Consider the following 19,224-nt stretch of genomic DNA (forward strand, 5'->3'; position numbering starts at 1 on the left):
GAAGCATGTGTACTTAAATGGGTACATTTTATTACATGTAAATCATATCTTAATAAGGTTGATTTATTAAAAAAAGCACTGATTTTTCTTCTCATACCTACTTCTGCTTCTCTATTCTCTTAGTGACCCTGCCATTTACTTGCTTTTCCAAGATATAAATTTTGAATCCACCTTTAATCCTTCCTTCTCTCCTCCTTTGCAAAACACTATCAGTTCTACCTCCAATAGTGTATCTTCTCTGCTCCTTATCACTGTTCTCTTCAGGCCACCACTCTCCTGGGCCTAAATCATTATCACAAAAGCTTATCTGCTCTTCCCAGCTCCTTCTGATGTCTCCTAAAACCCCACACTCTGATTCTGCTTTTTTTCCTGCATTTGTGAGATTCTCGTTCTTTAAAATATAAACCAAATGACTTTATTTTCTCGTTTAAAAGCCATCCCCATATTTCTCTTAAGGTATATGTTTTGGTCAGGGTATTGAAAGTTATCCACAAATTCGTCCAAAGGCTATTCTAGCTGCCTTTTCTGCTAGGTGTAGTTATGTATCCCATTCTTTTCTCAAGCTAGATTGCTCAATATACCCTGAGTGGACTAATATTTTTGTTTTCTGATGCTCATTACATGTTATTTCTCTTCCTTTTTGGTCATCTGGGAAAGACCACATTCCATTGTTAATGCCTCTGGGAAGTCTTACCTAAGGGTTCCCAACTTCTCTGAAAGAAATAATACATTTTTTTAACATTCAAACCTTAGATTTGCTAATGACTTTAATATGGTACTAAGTACATCTTTTCATAACCACATATTTGGGTCTCTGTTTCTTTCATCACAGACTGCTCCCCGTGAAGCTGAAGGCCATGACATGTGTGGTCTAAGCAGCTGCTCCTAGGGCTAATGCATCAATTCCCCTACTGCTGGGAAAAGTGGCTGCCAATGGCTGCAGCTGTTTCCCCTGAGAAATGCCCTTCACAGCCAGGACTGCCTCATTCAATATTACATCACTCTCTAGAAGCAGCATAAGACCCATAGTTGACTGGTGCAGGGATCCAACCTCCTTGTCTCAATTTGGGACAACCCTGAAGGGCCACACAAGCTCCAGAGAGCTCCAGAGAATCAGCTGAGGCTGTAACTGTTACTGCATTGTAGCTCAACCAACTCCGCCCTCTGCCTTCCTCACTTCCATGCATGTCCATCTCCCAAGAACACGCACCAATAAAGCTACTCTGGGCAATTTTTGGCCCCAGAGTCTGATTCCAAAGATTCCAATCATGTAATTTCCCCATCTTTTTTTCCTTAAATTTTATCCTAGTGCCTAGCACAGTGGCCATATTGAGTTCTTACAGTTTAATTTTTTTTTGAAAAAAAAAAAAGAATTGTTTCATAACATTAATGTTCATAACTTTAAAAGTATTAGAGTTCAGCTACATTATAAATTAGAAAGGCTTTGTTTAATAAAATGTAGAATAATTTCATAAGGACATGAATATATCTGTTAGATATATTACACATGGCTAATAATGTTCTTTACATTCTGATTAAGGTAAGTTGTTCAAATGTCTAATACATATTTTAAAAATTCATATTTACTAGAAATGAAAAAATTCTCTCTAACAAATATGCAAGTTCTTTTTGGTCAATGTAACTATATAAGAGAATATTAAAAATGCTGACAAAAATATATGTAGACATCATGGTATTAATAATATTGTTAATAGTATTGTTAATAATAATGTTAATATATTAACATCATAGTGTTAATAATATTCCATTTAATACAGAAAAATCTATAAGTTTGCTATAAGTAGGGAGAAGATTGCCCAATCTTGATATATTCATGAAGCTCAAAATGTAAAATTTAATACTTAGTAAATATTTGTGTAGCAAATACATTTAAGTGGAAATTAAATTAGCTCTGAATTCTAAATGTTTTTATCAATCTAAAGTTATTTAAAATTCTGATTTGACTCCCCAATAGACAGTAAAAAAAAAAAAAGTGAAACTATCTATCTACAGTCTGATGTCTGAATTATAGAATGTAATGATCTGGACCAGCAGAAATTCCAGATACAGGCTAAGTCAAGTTGCTCTGATCTGGAGTCTGCTCTCTCCCAAATGTGTTTGTTTCTTTTCTTTTCTTTTCTTTTTTTTTTTTTTTTTTTTTTTGTCTTTTTAGGGCTGCACCTGTGGCATAAGGAGGTTCCCAGGCTAGGAGTCTAATCGGAGCCATAGCTGCCGGCCTACACTGCAGCCACAGCAACGCCAGATCCAAGCCACATCTGCAACCTACACCACAACGCTGGATCCTTAACCAATGAGCAAGGCCAGGGTTCAAACCAGCAACCTCATGGTTCCTAGTCGGATTCGTTTCCGCTGCACCACTACAGGAACTCTTGTTTTTGTTTCTTATTGGCACTCAGAGCTCATGACTTAGTGATGATGAAACTTTAGCAGTGAACGTGCCCCTCCAGCAGCAGAGAAGTTCTAGGGGCAGTTTCACCAGGATGCTTTTGGAAATGTAGCAGACATATATAATAAGAGGCTGTCTGGACCCAAGAAAAAATTCCCCAATATTTTTCTCACCCACATAATTTGTTTAAGGATTTAAAGAAATTTAATCCTATGGATTGATCAAAGAAGATCTTAATCAGAAGGCTAATCTATAAAAGGGATTAAAGTAAATAAGTCTGACTGGGGTAAATGGGGGAAGGCAGTTATGGGGATGCCCAGAACACACAGTCTGAACAGCACTGACGGATTGTTATTACTTCCTGTGTGTATGATTCTCTGCATTTCACAGTATGAATGATTTGGTAAATACCCATTCAGTAAATTACTACAGTATATACACAAAGGTAGAATTTTCAAAATGAATCAACATAACAACAAAATAAAATGGATGAAGTAATCTATGGTAAAAAGGAAACAACTGGAGTTGTTTTCATGAGCATGAATAGATTTTCCTTTGAAGGAATTTACTAATCAAGAAGTTGACTGGATTTCCTTTGCTGTGCAGAAACTTTTAAGTTTAATTAAGTCCCATTTGTTTATTTTTGACTTTACTGTCATTACTCTAAGAGGTGGATCTGAGAACATGTAGCTGTCCTTTATGTTGGAGAGTGTTGGCCTATGTTTTCCTCTAAGAGTTTTATAGTATCTGGTCTTATATCTAGGTTTTTAATCCATTCTGAGTTTATTTTTGTGTACGATGTTAGGGAGTATTCTAATTTCATTCTTCTACATGTGGCTGTCCAGTTTTCCCAGCACCATTTGATCCAGTAATCCCACTCCTGGGCATCTATCCAGAGAAAACCATGACTCGAAAAGACACATGTACTCCAGTGTTCATTGCAGCACTATTTGCAATAGCCAAGACATGGAAACAACCTAAATGTCCATCGACAGGAGTGGATCAAGAAGATGTGGTACATTTATACAATGGAATATTACTCAGCCATTAAAAGGAACAAAATAGCTGTGGTGTAGGTTGCAGACACGGCTCGGATCCCGCGTTGCTGTGGCTCTGGCGTAGGCCGGTGGCTACAGCTCCGATTGGACCCCTAGCCTGGGAACCTCCATATGCCGCGGGAGCGGCCCAAGAAATAGCAACAACAACAACAAAAGACAAAAGACAAAAGACAAAAAAAAAAAAAAAAGGAACAAAATATCAACATTTTTAGCAACATGGATGAACCTAGAAATTATCATGCTAAGTGAAGTCAGCCATACAATAAGACACCAACATCATATGCTATCACTGACATGTGGAATCTGAAAAAAGGACAGAATGAACTTCTTTGCAGAACAGATACTGACTCACAGACTTTGAAAAACTTATGGTTCCCAAAGGAAATAGTTTTGGGAGTAGGGGGATGCACTGGGGTTGTGGGATGGAAATCCTATAAAATTGGATTGTTATGATCATTGTACAACTATAAATGTAATAAATTCATTGAGTAATAAAAAAAAAGTTGACTGGATTATACCAAGCTATCACAGGGGAAAGAGTAGAGAATCATTAAAAAGTGACAGTGGCAACAATAATCTAAGGAATATGAATAATTCATTCATTCAAAAATAAAAAAGAAACCGGCATATAAAATACTCATTAAATAACCAAAATATCAAGAATATTGGTATTTTCAAGTGATTGTGTCTTAAGACACCATGAAGATAAAGAATAAATGATTCCTTTATTTTCATATTTTTGTTATATTACTCCAATTGTTTAGAGGTGTGATATTCAGAATCCTCAAATGCTTGGTTACTGTTTTTACTTTTTCATTTAGAAATCTGGTATGCAGTAGACAGATCAAAACTATAGTCACAAAAGCCCTCCATGAAAACTTTGTAAAACAGCTATAGAATAGTCATATGGAATCCCCAGTTAAACACTTCACCTGACTTTAACAGTCTTTAAGAAGTGAGTGCACTGTTGGTGGAATGTAAGGTAATGCAGCCACTATGGATAACAGTATGGAGGTTCCTTAAAATACTAAAATTAGAGTTGACATATGGTCCAGCAATCCCACTCCTGGGCATATATCTGGACAAAACTATAATTCAAAAAGATACATGCACCCCTATGTTCATAGCAGAACTATTCACAATAGCAAAGACATAGAAACAACCTAAATGTCCATCAACGGATGAGTGGATAAAGAAGATGTAGTACGTATACAAAATGGAATACTATTCAGCCACAAAAAGAATGAAATGATGTCATTTGCAGCAACGTGGATGGACATAGATTATCATACAAAGTGAAGTAAGTCAGAAAGAGAAAGACAAATACTATATGATATCACTTATATGCGGAATCTAAAATGTGACACACACTAATGAACTCATCTATGAAACAGAAACATACTCGTGGACACAGAGAACAGACTTGTGGTTGCCAAGGAGGAGGGGCCAGAGGAGGTTTGGATTGGGAGTTTAGGACTAGCAGATGCAAACTATTGTATATAGAATGGATGAACAACAAGGTCCTATTGTATAGCACAGGGAACTACATTCAATGTCTTCTAAGCAGCCATAATGGAAAGCAGGGAAAAAAGTGAGTATGGAGGCCATTCAGATGCCAGAGGTGGAATTAATTATCAATCAAAAAATCAAAGCAGGGAATTAGAAAAAATGGAAACATTGAATATGTAATTAGAACTTTGGGAGAACTTGGTTTGAAATGAAGAAAGCTCTGTGAAAGTGGCTTACGGGTTATTATTTCTGCTCAGTGCTGTGAATTATATTCTTGGTTGCTGTGATGTGGCATGCTGTTGGCTTGCCATTTTACATTGCTCAGAAATAACTGGAAGTTGTTATTTCTCTTGGATGAAAATATGAGCTGGATTCGAGAAGTAACATCAGCACATGGAAAAACTAAATTTTTCTCATTGTAATGATGATAACATACAAAACTACTATTCATATGACCAAATCTTAGGTTGCAGAGGTTTTTTTTTTTTTTTTTTTTTTTTTTACTATTTCTTGCCCTAATGGAATCTATTCAGTTCTAACTGTCCCATCGTTTACATGTTTATGTTCCATTTCCCCATTTTTCTTTTGGTTGTAGAAATTTTGCTTCAGATATCTAATTAACCAGGTTATTATAAATGAAACATAAACAAGACAGAGAAACAATTTTCCAGCTCAAAACGTTACCTGAATACCATACGTTCAGACTTTAGCATTAAGGATCAGGATCAGTTCATCTGGATGCAAGTTATACTTATTCTCGGCACAATGAAACTCCTAGATTCAAAGCGAAAAGTCTTACATCAGGAGGTCATTGTGGAGATCAAATAACACATCTCAAACAAGACTGTCATAAACTGAGGTGTGAATGGATTGGAAACTGATGTCCGTATCTTCAAACACAAGAAATGAGGGAATTTTGAATTATTTTAAATATAAAAGCAAATGGTTATGGAAAATGTTTCTACTTTTCAAAGCCCACAGTTAATGAACTATATATTTATTATTTCAAAATCCATAATATGTGAATGGAATCTTTTGTGCTTTAGAATTAGAATGCTAAGAAATATTATAATAATCACAGAATGATTTACTTTTAGGATATATTCCTTCCAGCTCTCCCATAGCTCAGTTTTCCTTAAAAAAAAGCTGTGAATCTAGCCTTATTTTCTTTCTCATAAACAATGAGGATTTTAGTGAACAAAGAAAAATATTTCTTTAAAAATCTACATACTTTAATGTTATTGCTTGGCTATGTCAAAATTAAATTGCCACATTCATAAGCATTACAGTTAAAGGCATTTTTCTAAGACCATTACACTTTTGTTTGCATTTATTAGTGGTAAACTGTATTAATTCAAATTTGTTGATGTTTCAGAAGAAGCTGACCTTTTAAAGAATTCTATGTGTATAGCTTTTCCTTTTAGTATGCTGTTTTCTTTACTTATCATATGTGACATTACAAAATACAAATAGTCATAAAATTCTAGTCCATTTTATGTATTACTTTACATTTTCCCTAAGCGTTCAGTAAAAAGGAATATTTGTATTTCCTATTTGTAAAAAAAGACAATGCTTTATCCCTGTATTTTGTTTTAAATAGTGGACATCATTAGAGAAAATTATTAGCTTTGTTAAAAATCAATATCTGATAATCACTTAAGCAAAAATACAAAATATCCGGGTAAAACAAAATAGAGACCCACTAAAATCTGCATATGAGTTGGGTTTTAAATGATACTTGAAAATGGTGTGATTTGGACTCCCAAATTTACATGTTGCTTTTTTTCAATTTTAGTGCCTGCTATTTAATATGTCACAAACATAACTTTAGATTAATGATCATATATATATATGAGTATGTGATTACATTTAGAGATAAAATTGATTTATACTGGAAGTATTGTGGGAAACCTCTGATGGTTTTTCTTCTTTTTGTTGGATCAGTTTTAATTTCATTAATACACTGTATAATGGGGACAAATGCCAAAAATATGTTATAGTTTCATAGCAGAATCAGTTTTCACATATCCATGAAACATTGCCTAATTTATTGCAAAGGTGATATGTGGAATTTTCCACTAGGAAATAAACCGGAGCTTCAGATCCTTTGACAGGAAAGTGACTGAAGTGTATTATTTGTAATAAATATGTTGACATATTCATCTTTCTCTTCACTGGATAACTGATTGAATCACCAAAACTTGAATAAGCATTTCTTTATGGGGGCCTTGTAGGGTCTTCTGAGAATCTGATGAAGATATTGACAGCCTTCCTGTGTGTAAATGGTAACATGTATACATAATGTCAAATACAAATTTGTGGGGTTTTGTCCTAAATCCATCCATAAATTCTAGGTTAGGAATTCTTTTTCTAATTGAGTGTGGCTAATTCATCATGGGTTAATGCAGACCCCTAATCAGATTGTCTATGATATCTTTACAAATAACTCTCCATCAAAACAATATGTTATGGAATTTATGTTTTATTCTTTAGCAGTCTTACATGGAAGTCCTCCTTTTACGCACGCACCATTTAACAAGTTGATATTGTTTATTAAAGGAGCTCATTAACCTCTGTCCTTCTACCTGGTGAGCATTTCTTTTTGAAACTCTTTCTCAGCTCTGTTCAAACCTCAAGTTTCCTATTCCAGATGCATATGCCACCACACTCCAAACCCAGTAACAATGACTAAGTCTGCATTTGTGGTTTATGTGTTTATCCTGAGTTAGAGTTTTATACAAAAGTAATAAATATGTCATTAAAATTTATACTGAATGATAATATGAGTATATATGAACCTCATAATTACTAATTGGTTCCATTAAAATTTAACCAAATGGTTAAGAAGTATTCAACACAGTGTTTTGGAAAATAATGTCAGGGAATGGATACACACACACACACACACACACACACACACATACATCTACCCACATATGTATACATAATCTGATACACACATACACAAATATATATATATATATATATATATACATACACACACGTAATAATCTGTGGTGGATAGATGAATTGAAAATGATGTTAGAACAATGTAACTGCTACCATGTTCTGATGACCTAATTCCTTATTGATCAATGAAGTTGTTCTTTTGCACTTTGAAAATTGAAACATTAGTGATTTTTTTTTCTGACATAATAACTAGTCCTAAATCAATTTATACTGGTTCTGAAGCCAGGTTGTTAGCATGTGAATCTCTGTATAATGCAGTGTTTAGGATCATGGAAGTTCTGGGTGTCCTCCTGACCCTGGCCCTGACTAGCAGGGAGACCGCAGGAAACTTTATTGGCCATTACAAGTTCCAGTTTCCTCACCTATGAACTCAAGGTAATAACAACATCGACCTCAAAGACTGTGATGAGGATTCCTTACTAGTCCACAATATAGTTTTTGCTATATTGTATGCACTCCAAACTGCTTGTTCTTTTTATTTTTGATATTTTACCAAATGGACAGAGAATACTTTTTCTCCATGATTATTATCCTGATTAAGCTTTTGGATATTTCCTAAAGTTCATGTTCCTATAGTCTCTGCTTTTACCAGGTTTAGGAATAGACTCATAGAAATATTATGAGTGATAATTTACAGTTATTATGTGCATAATGGTCAAAATATAAATTGATAATTTTAAGAAGAATGTAAATCAGACCACATCTCATTGGATGAATAAAAGGAAAACTAGCATTATTTAAAAATAACAATGTAAAAATTCACACACAACATCATTACCCTCCTTTAACCTCTACTTCAAAACATTTATGCTTTTTTAGTGAGGACAACACTACTGACAAGTGAATGTCAGAGCTGAAAATTACCGTTTGCTTCCATCATGCCAGAAGGGAGAAAAATGGTAGATTATATGAAAATGCCTCACTAAGTTGACCATAATATAAATAGTTGTATTTTGGAATTCTATTGAGATTTACTTTTCTTCACTATATTGCGCCAATCAAGCAATTTTTGGAATTGTTGGTAAAACTGGCTAAAATATCAGGCTGACTGTGGCACTGCAGTCCTTTCTTTTTTTAAAGTCATCTAGAAATGATCATGAACTTGAATTCAGGGCATACCCTTTAAGCTTTATTCCGGTCATCCTCCAGCAGTGTTTAGGTAGAATTTATTCTGAACCACCCTTGAGAGGAATTGGGGGTCTCTGATTGGGTGGCATTCTGCCTCCCCTTAGCTCTCGCCCTCTCCAGGAGCTGATGCTCCCCACCATCTCATCTAGCTCATTGCCATCTTAGTGGTAATGATGAAAGATTAGGGGTGTATTTGGTCTGTGGAATTAGAACTACTGCTGCCATGAACATGCGGGTGCGCACGTGTCTCTTTCAAGTAGAGTTTTGTCCGGATAGATGCCCAAGAGTGGGATTGCGGGGTCATATGGAAGTTCTATGGATAGATTTCTAAGGTATCTCCAAACTGTTCTCCATAGTGGCTGTACCAGTTTCCATTCCCACCAACAGTGCAGGAGGGTTCACTTTTCTCCACAGCCCCTCCAGCACTTGTTATTTGTGGATTTATTAATGATGGCCATTCTGACTGGCAGCACTATTCACAATAGCCAGGACATGGAAACAACCCAAATGTCCATCGACAGAGGATTGGATTCGGAAGATGTGGTATATATACACAATGGAATACTACTCAGCCATAAAAAAGAATGACATCATGCCATTTGCAGCAACGTGGATGGAACTAGAGAATCTCATACTGAGTGAAATGAGCCAGAAAGACAAAGGCAAATACCATATGATATCACTTATAACTGGAATCTAATATCCAGCACAAATGAACATCTCCTCAGAAAAGAAAATCATGGACTTGGAGAAGAGACTTGTGGCTGCCTGATGGGAGGGGGAGGGAGTGGGAGGGATCGGGAGCTTGGGCTTATCAGACACCACTTAGAATAGATTTACAAGGAGATCCTGCTGAATAGCATTGAGAACTATGTCTAGATACCCATGTTGCAACAGAAGAAAGGGTGGGGGAAAAAATGTAATTGTAATGTATACATGTAAGAATAACCTGACCCCCTTGCTGTACAGTGGGAAAATAAAAAAAAATTATATAAAAAAAATAACTACTGCTGCCAACTTGAGCAATAAGACATACCTGCTTTTTTTTTTTTTTTTTTTTTTTTTTTTTACCCTGTAGCAATTACAATAATGAACGACGTTAGGGAGTTCTCATCGTGGCTCAGCTTGACTAGTCCTGACTAGTATCCATGAAGATGTGGGTTCAATCCCTGGCCTCACTCAGTGGGTTAAGGATTCAGCATTGCTGTGAGCTGTGGTGTAGGTCACAGACACGGCTCAGATCCTGTGTTGTTAGGGCTGTGGTGTAGGCCAGCTCCAACAGATCCTATTTGACTCCTAGCCTGGGAACTTCAATATGCTGAGGGCGTAGCCCTAAAAAGGCGAGACAAACCGAAAATGTTAATAATTTCCGGTGTTTTGATATCTTCAAAGGAGGGTTTTTTTTTTTATAACTCCAGTGTTCAATACATTCTGATATGAATGCCAACATCTTCCAACATTCCTTTGGCTATTTTAGGATGACCTTAAAGCTTCTTTGTCTAGCTGGGGTTGCAACATGCCAAATTATGAAGGTTTCATCCTTGTGGTCAGAATTCTATCATATGGCGACAACTGGTGTTGTCTTCTCCATGAAACTGATGTTACTCTACATGGCAGAGTACCCTCCCTGGTCCTCCAGTAATTACTTTACAAATGAAATATGTTGTTTACTTATCTCAGGCTTGGTCTCTTTCTTAATATATGTATGATTAATAGTGATTTAATGACCACCAACACTAATCAGTATCTTCTATTTTTTTCTTTTTAGGGCTGCACCTGTGGCATATGGAAGTTCCTGAAGCTAGGGGTCGAATCGGAGATGCATCTGCAACCTATACCACAGCTTGTGGCAGTGCTGGATCCTTAACCCACTGGGCGAGGCCAGGGATCAAACCCACATCCTCATGAGTACTAGCTAGTTGAGATCTTAACCTGCTGAGTCACAACGGGAACTCTATAATCAGTATCCATAAGAAAAACAACAAATATAACACCTCTGAGGTTTTAGTGCCCAGCTTTAAAATATTTCTTGTAACAATGTAACAACAATTTTATTAATTAATACAGGAACAACTCAAGCAACTGAAAACCCTGGTGAGAAGGGTGTCAGAATGTTGTTCTACAGTGAATGAAAGCACTATATAATATATGTATGATTCATAGTGATTTAATGACCACCAACACTAATCAGGGGCTATTTGCAGAGGGGTCTAGTGTGAAGGGCATTATGAGACTGATTAAAAGGGACAAAACAAAGAATTTAAGAAAGAAATCAGGAGTTCCCGTCATGGTTCAGCAGAAATGAATCTGAGTAGTATCTATGAGGATGTAGGTTTGATCCCTGGCCTCCATCAGTGGGGTAAGGATCTGGCGCTGCCGTGAGCTGTGGTGCTGGTCTCAGATGTGGCTCGGATCCCACGTGCTATGGCCCTGGTGTAGGCAGGCAGCTACAGCTTGGATTCGACCCCTAGCCTGGGAATCTCCATATGCTGTGGGTAGAGACATAAAATGATCACAAAAAAGAAAAGAAAAGAAAAGAAAAGAAAAGAAAAGAAAAGAAAAGAAAAGAAAAGAAAAGAAATCAATGAGATTTTTGTCACGAAGCTCCAGATCTTGTTTGTCCTAGGGGTTTTTTGTTTGTTTGTTTGTTTGTTTTGGTAGTGGATATCCTACCTTTTATTTTTTGTGTCAAATACTTCTCAGAAATCTACATTAACGACCAACTTTCAGCATCACATATACATGGTATTTATGAAAAATCCGAAGATTGTTCATTGGTCATCTTCTAATAATAGATATAAAAGTAGAAATCTTAGTGAAAAAATAAGTATTCAGAAATCCAGAGACCTTACATACAAAAGGGAAGCCAAATATTTGTGGTAGTTAGTCACCATTATAAATAGACTTCACAGCAGCAAATCAAATGTAACATTAAATAATTTTGAAATGAAAGTAAGCATTCTGTAAAAATGTGACATTATGCAGCAGAAGGTTAATTCATTTTAGATGGATGTTAAAAGTAGATGTTCTTTGAATTTAATGTTTCTACTTAGTAAAACTGAATTTTAGGTCATGGTGAAAAGACCAGCTTTGTAGGATAGAAGAGTTTTCTCTTTTTTCACAAGGTAACCAGATCACCAGTGTACATCATTTCTTCCCTAAGATCCAAATTAAAGGGAGACGTAACTGTTCAATCTCTCATGAAAATAGGTAAAATTCTTTCTTTTAATATTTTTACCCAGGAAAAAATAAAAACACAAAATTGACCCATGACGCAAGACATTTTCTAATGTTAGTAAAAAAGGAATACTCAAAATAATAAAAACAGCAACAAATAAAATACATATGCCCACATTAAAACAGCCCTTCCTCCAAAACAAAAGCCTGTTTCTTCAAGCTACATTTTTGTTTTGTCTTTTTTTTAGGGCCGCACCCACGGCATATGGAGGTTCCCAGGCTAGGGGGTCTAATCAGAGCTACAGCTGCGGGCCTATGCCAGAGCTGAGACAACAGCAGATCTGAGCCACGTCTGCAACCTACACCACAGCTCATGGCAACACCGTATCCTTAGCCCACTGAGTGAGGCCAGGGATCAAACCCGCAACCTCATGGTTCCTAGTCGGATTCGCTTTCGCTGTGCCACAATGAGAACTCTCAAGTTATATTTTTTCATTCGATGTTTTCTTTAAGAAATTTCCTAAAAGTCAGCTGCCTTTGCCAATGGAGTGTTTTCTGCTCCTCCTGAGTACTTCTCATGGCTGGCTAGAGAATTTGACTTAAATTACAGTTTGGTAGCCGAACAGAGTTGTGTGTCCAGTTATCTAATTCTACCTATGGCTTTGGTCAGGCTGCATTATGCAGGTTTGGGGTGTTTTGAAGTGGAATACTGTGTTTCAAGGCTGAGTCAATTGCATAATGATTCTCACTGCTCACTGACTAGTGGGACTGTGGCCTCACTACAAAGCTGTGATCTTGTATCCAGGTAAGGAATCACACCTGAACAAGTGGATATGTCTTCATATCCAATTGTACTTTGCAGTTGATGCTTGATTGTGGTGCATCAAAATATGTTCCTGTTCAATAATTGATTTTAAGTTTTTATTTTGCCTGTAGGATGAAGAGTTTGGTCAATAGATATGGCAACATGAGGAAAAAATTTGAAAAAAACCCATCACAAAGTACTCTAAAGGATTAAAGTCCTAGGAAAACTGATAGCTTTATGGTTCTTATTCTAAAATTCTACTGAAGTTGGTTACCATAAAAATATGCACATGCCTTAATGGAAATATATTGATCACATGTACAAACATGGGAGTATTGAAGAAAGGCTAAGGAATTGCACACAGAGCTGCAGTGATTGTTACCAATAATAAGGGGACCACATACCAAAATATGTATGTTTCAAGGGAAAACTAGTGGATACCAAAGGTAACTAAAGCAAAAGATGAACATGGAATAAATATTAGAGTGAAAATATCACTCCTTAGGACAATAGAAGATGCTTAAAAAAGCAAATTTAGCATAAATACCTTTAAAAAGGAATGCACCTTCCTTTCTACTGCCTTCTTATATATCAGCCCCACACTTGTCTCCAGTGTTCTGAAAACCAAGGCTCCAAAGTTTCCTAAACCGTCAAGCTAAAACTGTTAAGAGGCTTTTATCTTTTTTCTTAATAAGGATATGGTGAAATGAGATTGTTGGATTTCATATTTGAGTTTTGCATTTCAACCTTCTCTACCCATTGTGGAAAAAAAAAGAGCACCAAATCACTGCAGTTTGCCTGCTGGCGCACATTATTTTTGAGCCTATTTTTCTAGTGTGTCACAAAATAGCATTGAGTAGTATGTCACTGGCTCCTCCTATTTCCAATACATAGAGCACGTCTTTGCATTTCACTGTTTACATGCCTCCTCCCCCTCAGTGCTAGACTGTGAGATATTTAAAGACAGAGAATATATTTTTTATTGCTCTCCAAGCCTTTTGCATCAAGACATTCTGCAATGGAACGTATCTACTGTTTTTTTTTTTTTGTCTTTTTGCCATTTCTTGGGCTGCTCCTGCAGCATAGGCATATGGAGGTTCCCGGTCAAATTGGAGCTGTAGCCGCTGGCCTACACCAGAGCCACAGCAATGAAGGATCTGAGCCATGTCTGCAACCTACACCACAGCTCATGGCAACGCTGGATCCTTAACCCACTGAGCAAGGCCAGGGATCGAACCCACAACCTCGCGGTTCCTAGTCAGATTCGTTAACCATTGAGCCACGATGGGAACTCCTCTACTCTGTTTTTAAATTCAAGTGTTCTCTTTTGAATTTTATTTCAGATTTACTGTTTATTTTAAAGGCAGGCAAAAAAGCAGTCCAAAATTGTTTCTCTGTGTTAAGCTAACATGGGCATTTAGAAAAATAACATGACACTACGATTTTCACTAAACTAGGAAAGGTTATTTTAGAGCTGCTAGGACTTTAGATATTTGAAGTAGTAATTACTTCCTCCATAAATGTTACCCTTAGAGTCAAATACTGCTTTCTTGTTGCAGTTCAACTTTTTACTTAAAGGAAGATGTCTTTTATTCACACTTCACTGTGCTATGCTATTATATGTGGTAATTTTCTTTTTCACTGGTTTTTGTAGCATTGTAGAGTCCATGAAGCATCATAACAATTATTCTAGTAGCTTACATTTGTTCAGTATTTTTTCTGTGCCAAAAATTTCACTAAGCACTTGATATGTGCTATGTCATTTAATACTCATATGAAACTTATCATGTATGTGATCTTATATACCTATCTATGCCTTTTTAAACTATCCATCCATCCATCCATTAATTTTCAAGTGGAAAGTGTAGTCAGGATAATAATACAAGAAGAATCATCTTAAGATTTTGCATTCCTGGTTCTTTAAAGTTCTGAGTATCCAGGAACAAAATTTAATGCCGTATTTCCAGCATAATTCTGGAACAGTGACTATTTTAGTAATTATATAATCATTTACAAAACAAAAGCATATGTTGGGTGTACTTAATTAAATACCATCAAGTCACTGCAACTAAGAATCCAAGAGTATTTCTTCTATGTTGAATGGATAAGATATCAACTCTTACCTGACGATCATCAACACTTTAGGTTGAAACTGACTGTTATCATTTACAACTTACCGTAGACTTGGGCTTGGTTCCAGAACTGGTTACTGGGGTGGAAAATGGTAGGTCAGTAGACTCGGTGTTAGAAGGCAAATTTATTTGTGTCTGATTTATAGAAGTGGTATCTGCTCCACTCTCAGATCCTGATTCCAGATCCTATAAAACAAATACATCGATGTGAAGGGCATGTCCACTCTGTATGTGCCTTTCTCCTTGCCTCCAACACCTTTCCACCTTCTCCTTCTCTCAACACACACTGATACATCAAAGAGTCATGACATGTCATCCATAATCACACATTATTTTGCATTAACAATGGTACTCCTTAGAGAGAGAATGATTTGGGAATGCAAATACTGACAAAGAGGTAGTTTACTACTTTGATAATTTAACAGTTTATTGTACATTGGAAGGGGGTAGTAATGGCAGCTAACTAGGGCACTGCAACAAGTCAGGAGGTAGAAGCCCATAGACAACCCTTGCTTGCTGTGTGACCTTGAGTGACTCACTTCACATCCCTCATGCAACAGGGTCATGGATGTCAAATGAAAAGACAGTTCTCACTTCTACTTTCCTCATTTTCTTCTATGACCTGAGATCTTTCATCAGCTCTCCATGGTGACACCTACCATAACGGCCTAGAATCATTTAGCTCAAGTCTATCTAATTAAGTATAAGCTATTTGAGGGCAGGAATTATGTTTGCATGTGTGACTGAATTCCCTCATTTGAAAATGAGAATTATAATAATAGCACGTAATCATAGTTTTATGAGGATTAAGCAAGACATACACAAAGTGCATATAATAGGCACATAATTATTTTCATTAAATGTTAGGCACTGCTGTAAATAGTATTAATTTTAATATTATCACATCTTCTTAGCAACTGGCGCACACTATTTGGATAAGACATGTCTGATGAATGAAAGCAATTACTTAGTAATCCCTACAAAGACTGTGCATTTAATTTACCAAATGGTGTCTTAGTGTGATACGGTGGCCTGCAAAAACAGAGGAGGGTGAGGAGAACACAAAGTGGAGGCAGTAGAGGCACACATCACTCTACAATTTTAACCTGAGAAATTATGAGTTAAATATCTTTATATCCAGTCTTTCTATACCTCCACTTCACCATGGCCCACATGATTAAAAATTACCTACCTTGTACCCTGACTCTCTGCCTTACGTTTTACCATTCTCTTATTTCTGTGTGCTCCCTCCATACTTGCAATTTGCCAGTTCTTCTAGTATATCAAGCTGGTTTCTACAGCAAGGGCTATGTCCTTCAATGTCCCTTGCCCGAGTATTTCCCTTCGTTGATGTTTTCTTGTTACTCAACTCTCAGTTTGACTATCAGAGAAGCATCTTTTGACATTTTAAGTTTCTTTTCTTCAACCTCTACAGCATATCATTCTGTATTGTACAAACTGATTACCTTATTTATCTTCTACAATTATCTTCTATATTTGTAGAATAGAAATATACCCATCTATCATCTCTATGTAGGTATGTATCTAATTATCTTTATCTATCTTCAGATAAATATGTAGGTATACATGCATATGTAGGTACGCATATCTACAACTCATTCTTTTTCTAATTCTTATTAGTCTCCCTCTGTTGGAATCTATGTGTCATAAGAGCAAGGGCTTTTCTTGTCTCATTCATTGATACATCCCCAAAGGCTAAGAATACTGCCTGGAACATAGAAGATGCTGCTCACTAAGTATTGTTTTATGAAAGAAGAACCAGACTGAGGAATATTAATATTTAACTGAGGAGATGCAAGAGCTGTACACTAAAAACTATAAGACATTGGTGAAAGAAACTGAAGAAGACAAATAAATGGAAAGATATCACATATGCATGAATTGGAAGAATTAAAATTGTGAAAATGTCCGTGCTACCCAAAGTGATCTATAAAATCAGTGCAACCTCTGTCAAATTTCCAAAGGCATTTTTTTTCACAGAAATAGGAAAAAAAATCCTAAAATGTGTATGAAACCACAAAAGTCCCTGGATAGCCAAAGCAATCTTGAGAAAGAAGAACAAAGCTGGAGGCTTCACACTCCCTTATTTCCAGTTATTATGCTATACTAATCAAAACAGTATGGTACTGGCATATAAAAACAGACACACAGACCAATGGAAAAGAACAGAGAGCCCAGAAATAAAGGCATGCATATATGGTCAACTAACATTTGACATGGGAGCCAAGAATACTCAAAGTGGAAAAAGAGCCTTTTAAATGAACGGTGTTGGGAAAATTGAATATTCACACTTTAATGAATGAAATTGGACCACTCATGAAAATTAACTCAAAATGAACTAAAGATGTAAATTTAAAATCTGAAACTGTAAAACTCCTAGGAGAAAACACAGAGAATACTTCTTGATATTGATCTTGGCAACAATTTTTTGGATATGACACCAAAAACACAAGTAATAAAATAAAAATAAATAAGCGGGATTATATCAAACTAAATGGCTTTAGCACAGCAAAGGAAACAATCAACAGAATTAAGAGGAAGCCTGTAGAATTGGGAGAAAATATTTGCAAACAATATATCACACAAAGGATTAATATTCAAAATATGTAAGGAACTTATACAACTCAACAGCAAAAATTCAAATAATCTGATTGAAAAATGGGCATAGTACCTGAACAGATATCTTTCCAAAGAAGACATACAAAATGGCTAATAGATGCATTAAAAGATGCCTAACATCACCAGTTATCAGGGAAATTAAAGTTAAAACTACAATGGGATATACTCTTACACCTGTGGAATGGCTATTATAAAAGAGACAAGAGATAGTAAATGTTGACAAAAATGTGGATAAAAGGGAATCCTAGTGCATTGTTGGTAGGTATGTAAATTAGTACAGGCACCACAGGGAAAGGTATGAAGAAGGTTCCTCAGAAAGTTAAAAATACAACATCATGAATATTTTCTCAGGTCAGTCTCCCAAAGCAATAGAAATTAGAGCAAAAATAAACCCATGGGACCTCATCAAACTGAAAAGCTTTTGCACAGCAAAGGAAACCAAAAAGAAAACAAAAAGACAACTTACAGAATGGGAGAAAATAGTTTCAAATGATGCAACTGACAAGGGCTTAATCTCTAGAATATATAAGCAACTTATACAACTCAACAGCAAAAAAAACCAATCAATCAATGGAAAAATGGGCAAAAGACCTGAATAGACATTTCTCCAAAGAAGATATACAGATGGCCAACAAACACAGGAAAAAATGCTCAACATCACTGATTATAAGAGAAATGCAAATCAAAACTACCATGAGATACCACCTCACACCAGTCAGAATGGCCATCATTAATAAATCCACAAATAACAAGTGCTGGAGGGGCTGTGGAGAAAAGGGAACCCTCCTGCACTGCTGGTGGGAATGTAAACTGGTACAGCCACTATGGAGAACAGTTTGGAGATACCTTAGAAATCTATACATAGAACTTCCATATGACCCTGAAATCCCACTCTTGGGCATCTATCTGGACAAAGCTCTACTTAAAAGAGACACATGCACCCGCATGTTCATTGCAGCACTATTCACAATAGCCAGGACATGGAAACAATCCAAATGTCCATCGACAGATGATTGGATTCGGAAGAGGTGGTATATATACACAATGGAATACTACTCAGCCATTAAAAAAGAATGATGACATAATGCCATTTGCAGCAACATGGATGGAACTAGAGAATCTCATCCTGAGTGAAATGAGCCAGAAAGACAAAGGCAAATACCATATGATATCACTTATAACTGGAATCTAATATCCAACACAAATGAACATCTCAGAAAAGAAAATCATGGACTTGGAGAAGAGACTTGTGGCTGCCTGATGGGAGGGGGAGGGAGTGGGAGGGATCGGGAGCTTGGGCTTATCAGACACAACTTAGAATAGATTTACAAGGAGATCCTGCTGAGTAACATTGAGAACTTTGTCTAGATACTCATGTTGCAACAGAAGAAAGAGTGG

General features: G+C 36.3%; 1 protein-coding gene and 1 long non-coding RNA gene across 17 annotated transcripts in view; both read right to left on the reverse strand.

Moving 5' to 3' along the window:
- Positions 1-19,224, reverse strand: part of DLC1 (DLC1 Rho GTPase activating protein) — a 465,100-nt gene that overhangs the window by 268,095 nt on the left and 177,781 nt on the right. For all 16 annotated transcript variants that reach the window (XM_085002957.1, XM_021077719.2, XM_085002956.1 and 13 more), the window contains one exon: positions 15,232-15,372. Coding sequence is in view for 10 of the 16 variants with exons in the window: in XM_021077719.2 (XP_020933378.1) it covers positions 15,232-15,372 (141 nt within the window). In the remaining 6 variants the exon portion in view is untranslated. The remainder of the gene's footprint in view (positions 1-15,231; positions 15,373-19,224) is intronic.
- On the reverse strand, positions 1,299-7,433 carry LOC146395128 (uncharacterized). The gene is made up of 2 exons (XR_014831856.1): positions 3,659-7,433; positions 1,299-3,472 (listed from the first exon to the last, which is right to left on the reverse strand). It is a non-coding gene; the product is annotated as an uncharacterized LOC146395128 (long non-coding RNA).

This window comes from Sus scrofa, chromosome 17 (assembly GCF_054392235.1).
Source record: "Sus scrofa isolate SSC_HxYL_T2T_F1_AM1 chromosome 17, Sscrofa_HxYL_maternal_Yorkshire_Landrace_v2.0, whole genome shotgun sequence".
NCBI lineage: Eukaryota > Metazoa > Chordata > Mammalia > Artiodactyla > Suidae > Sus > Sus scrofa.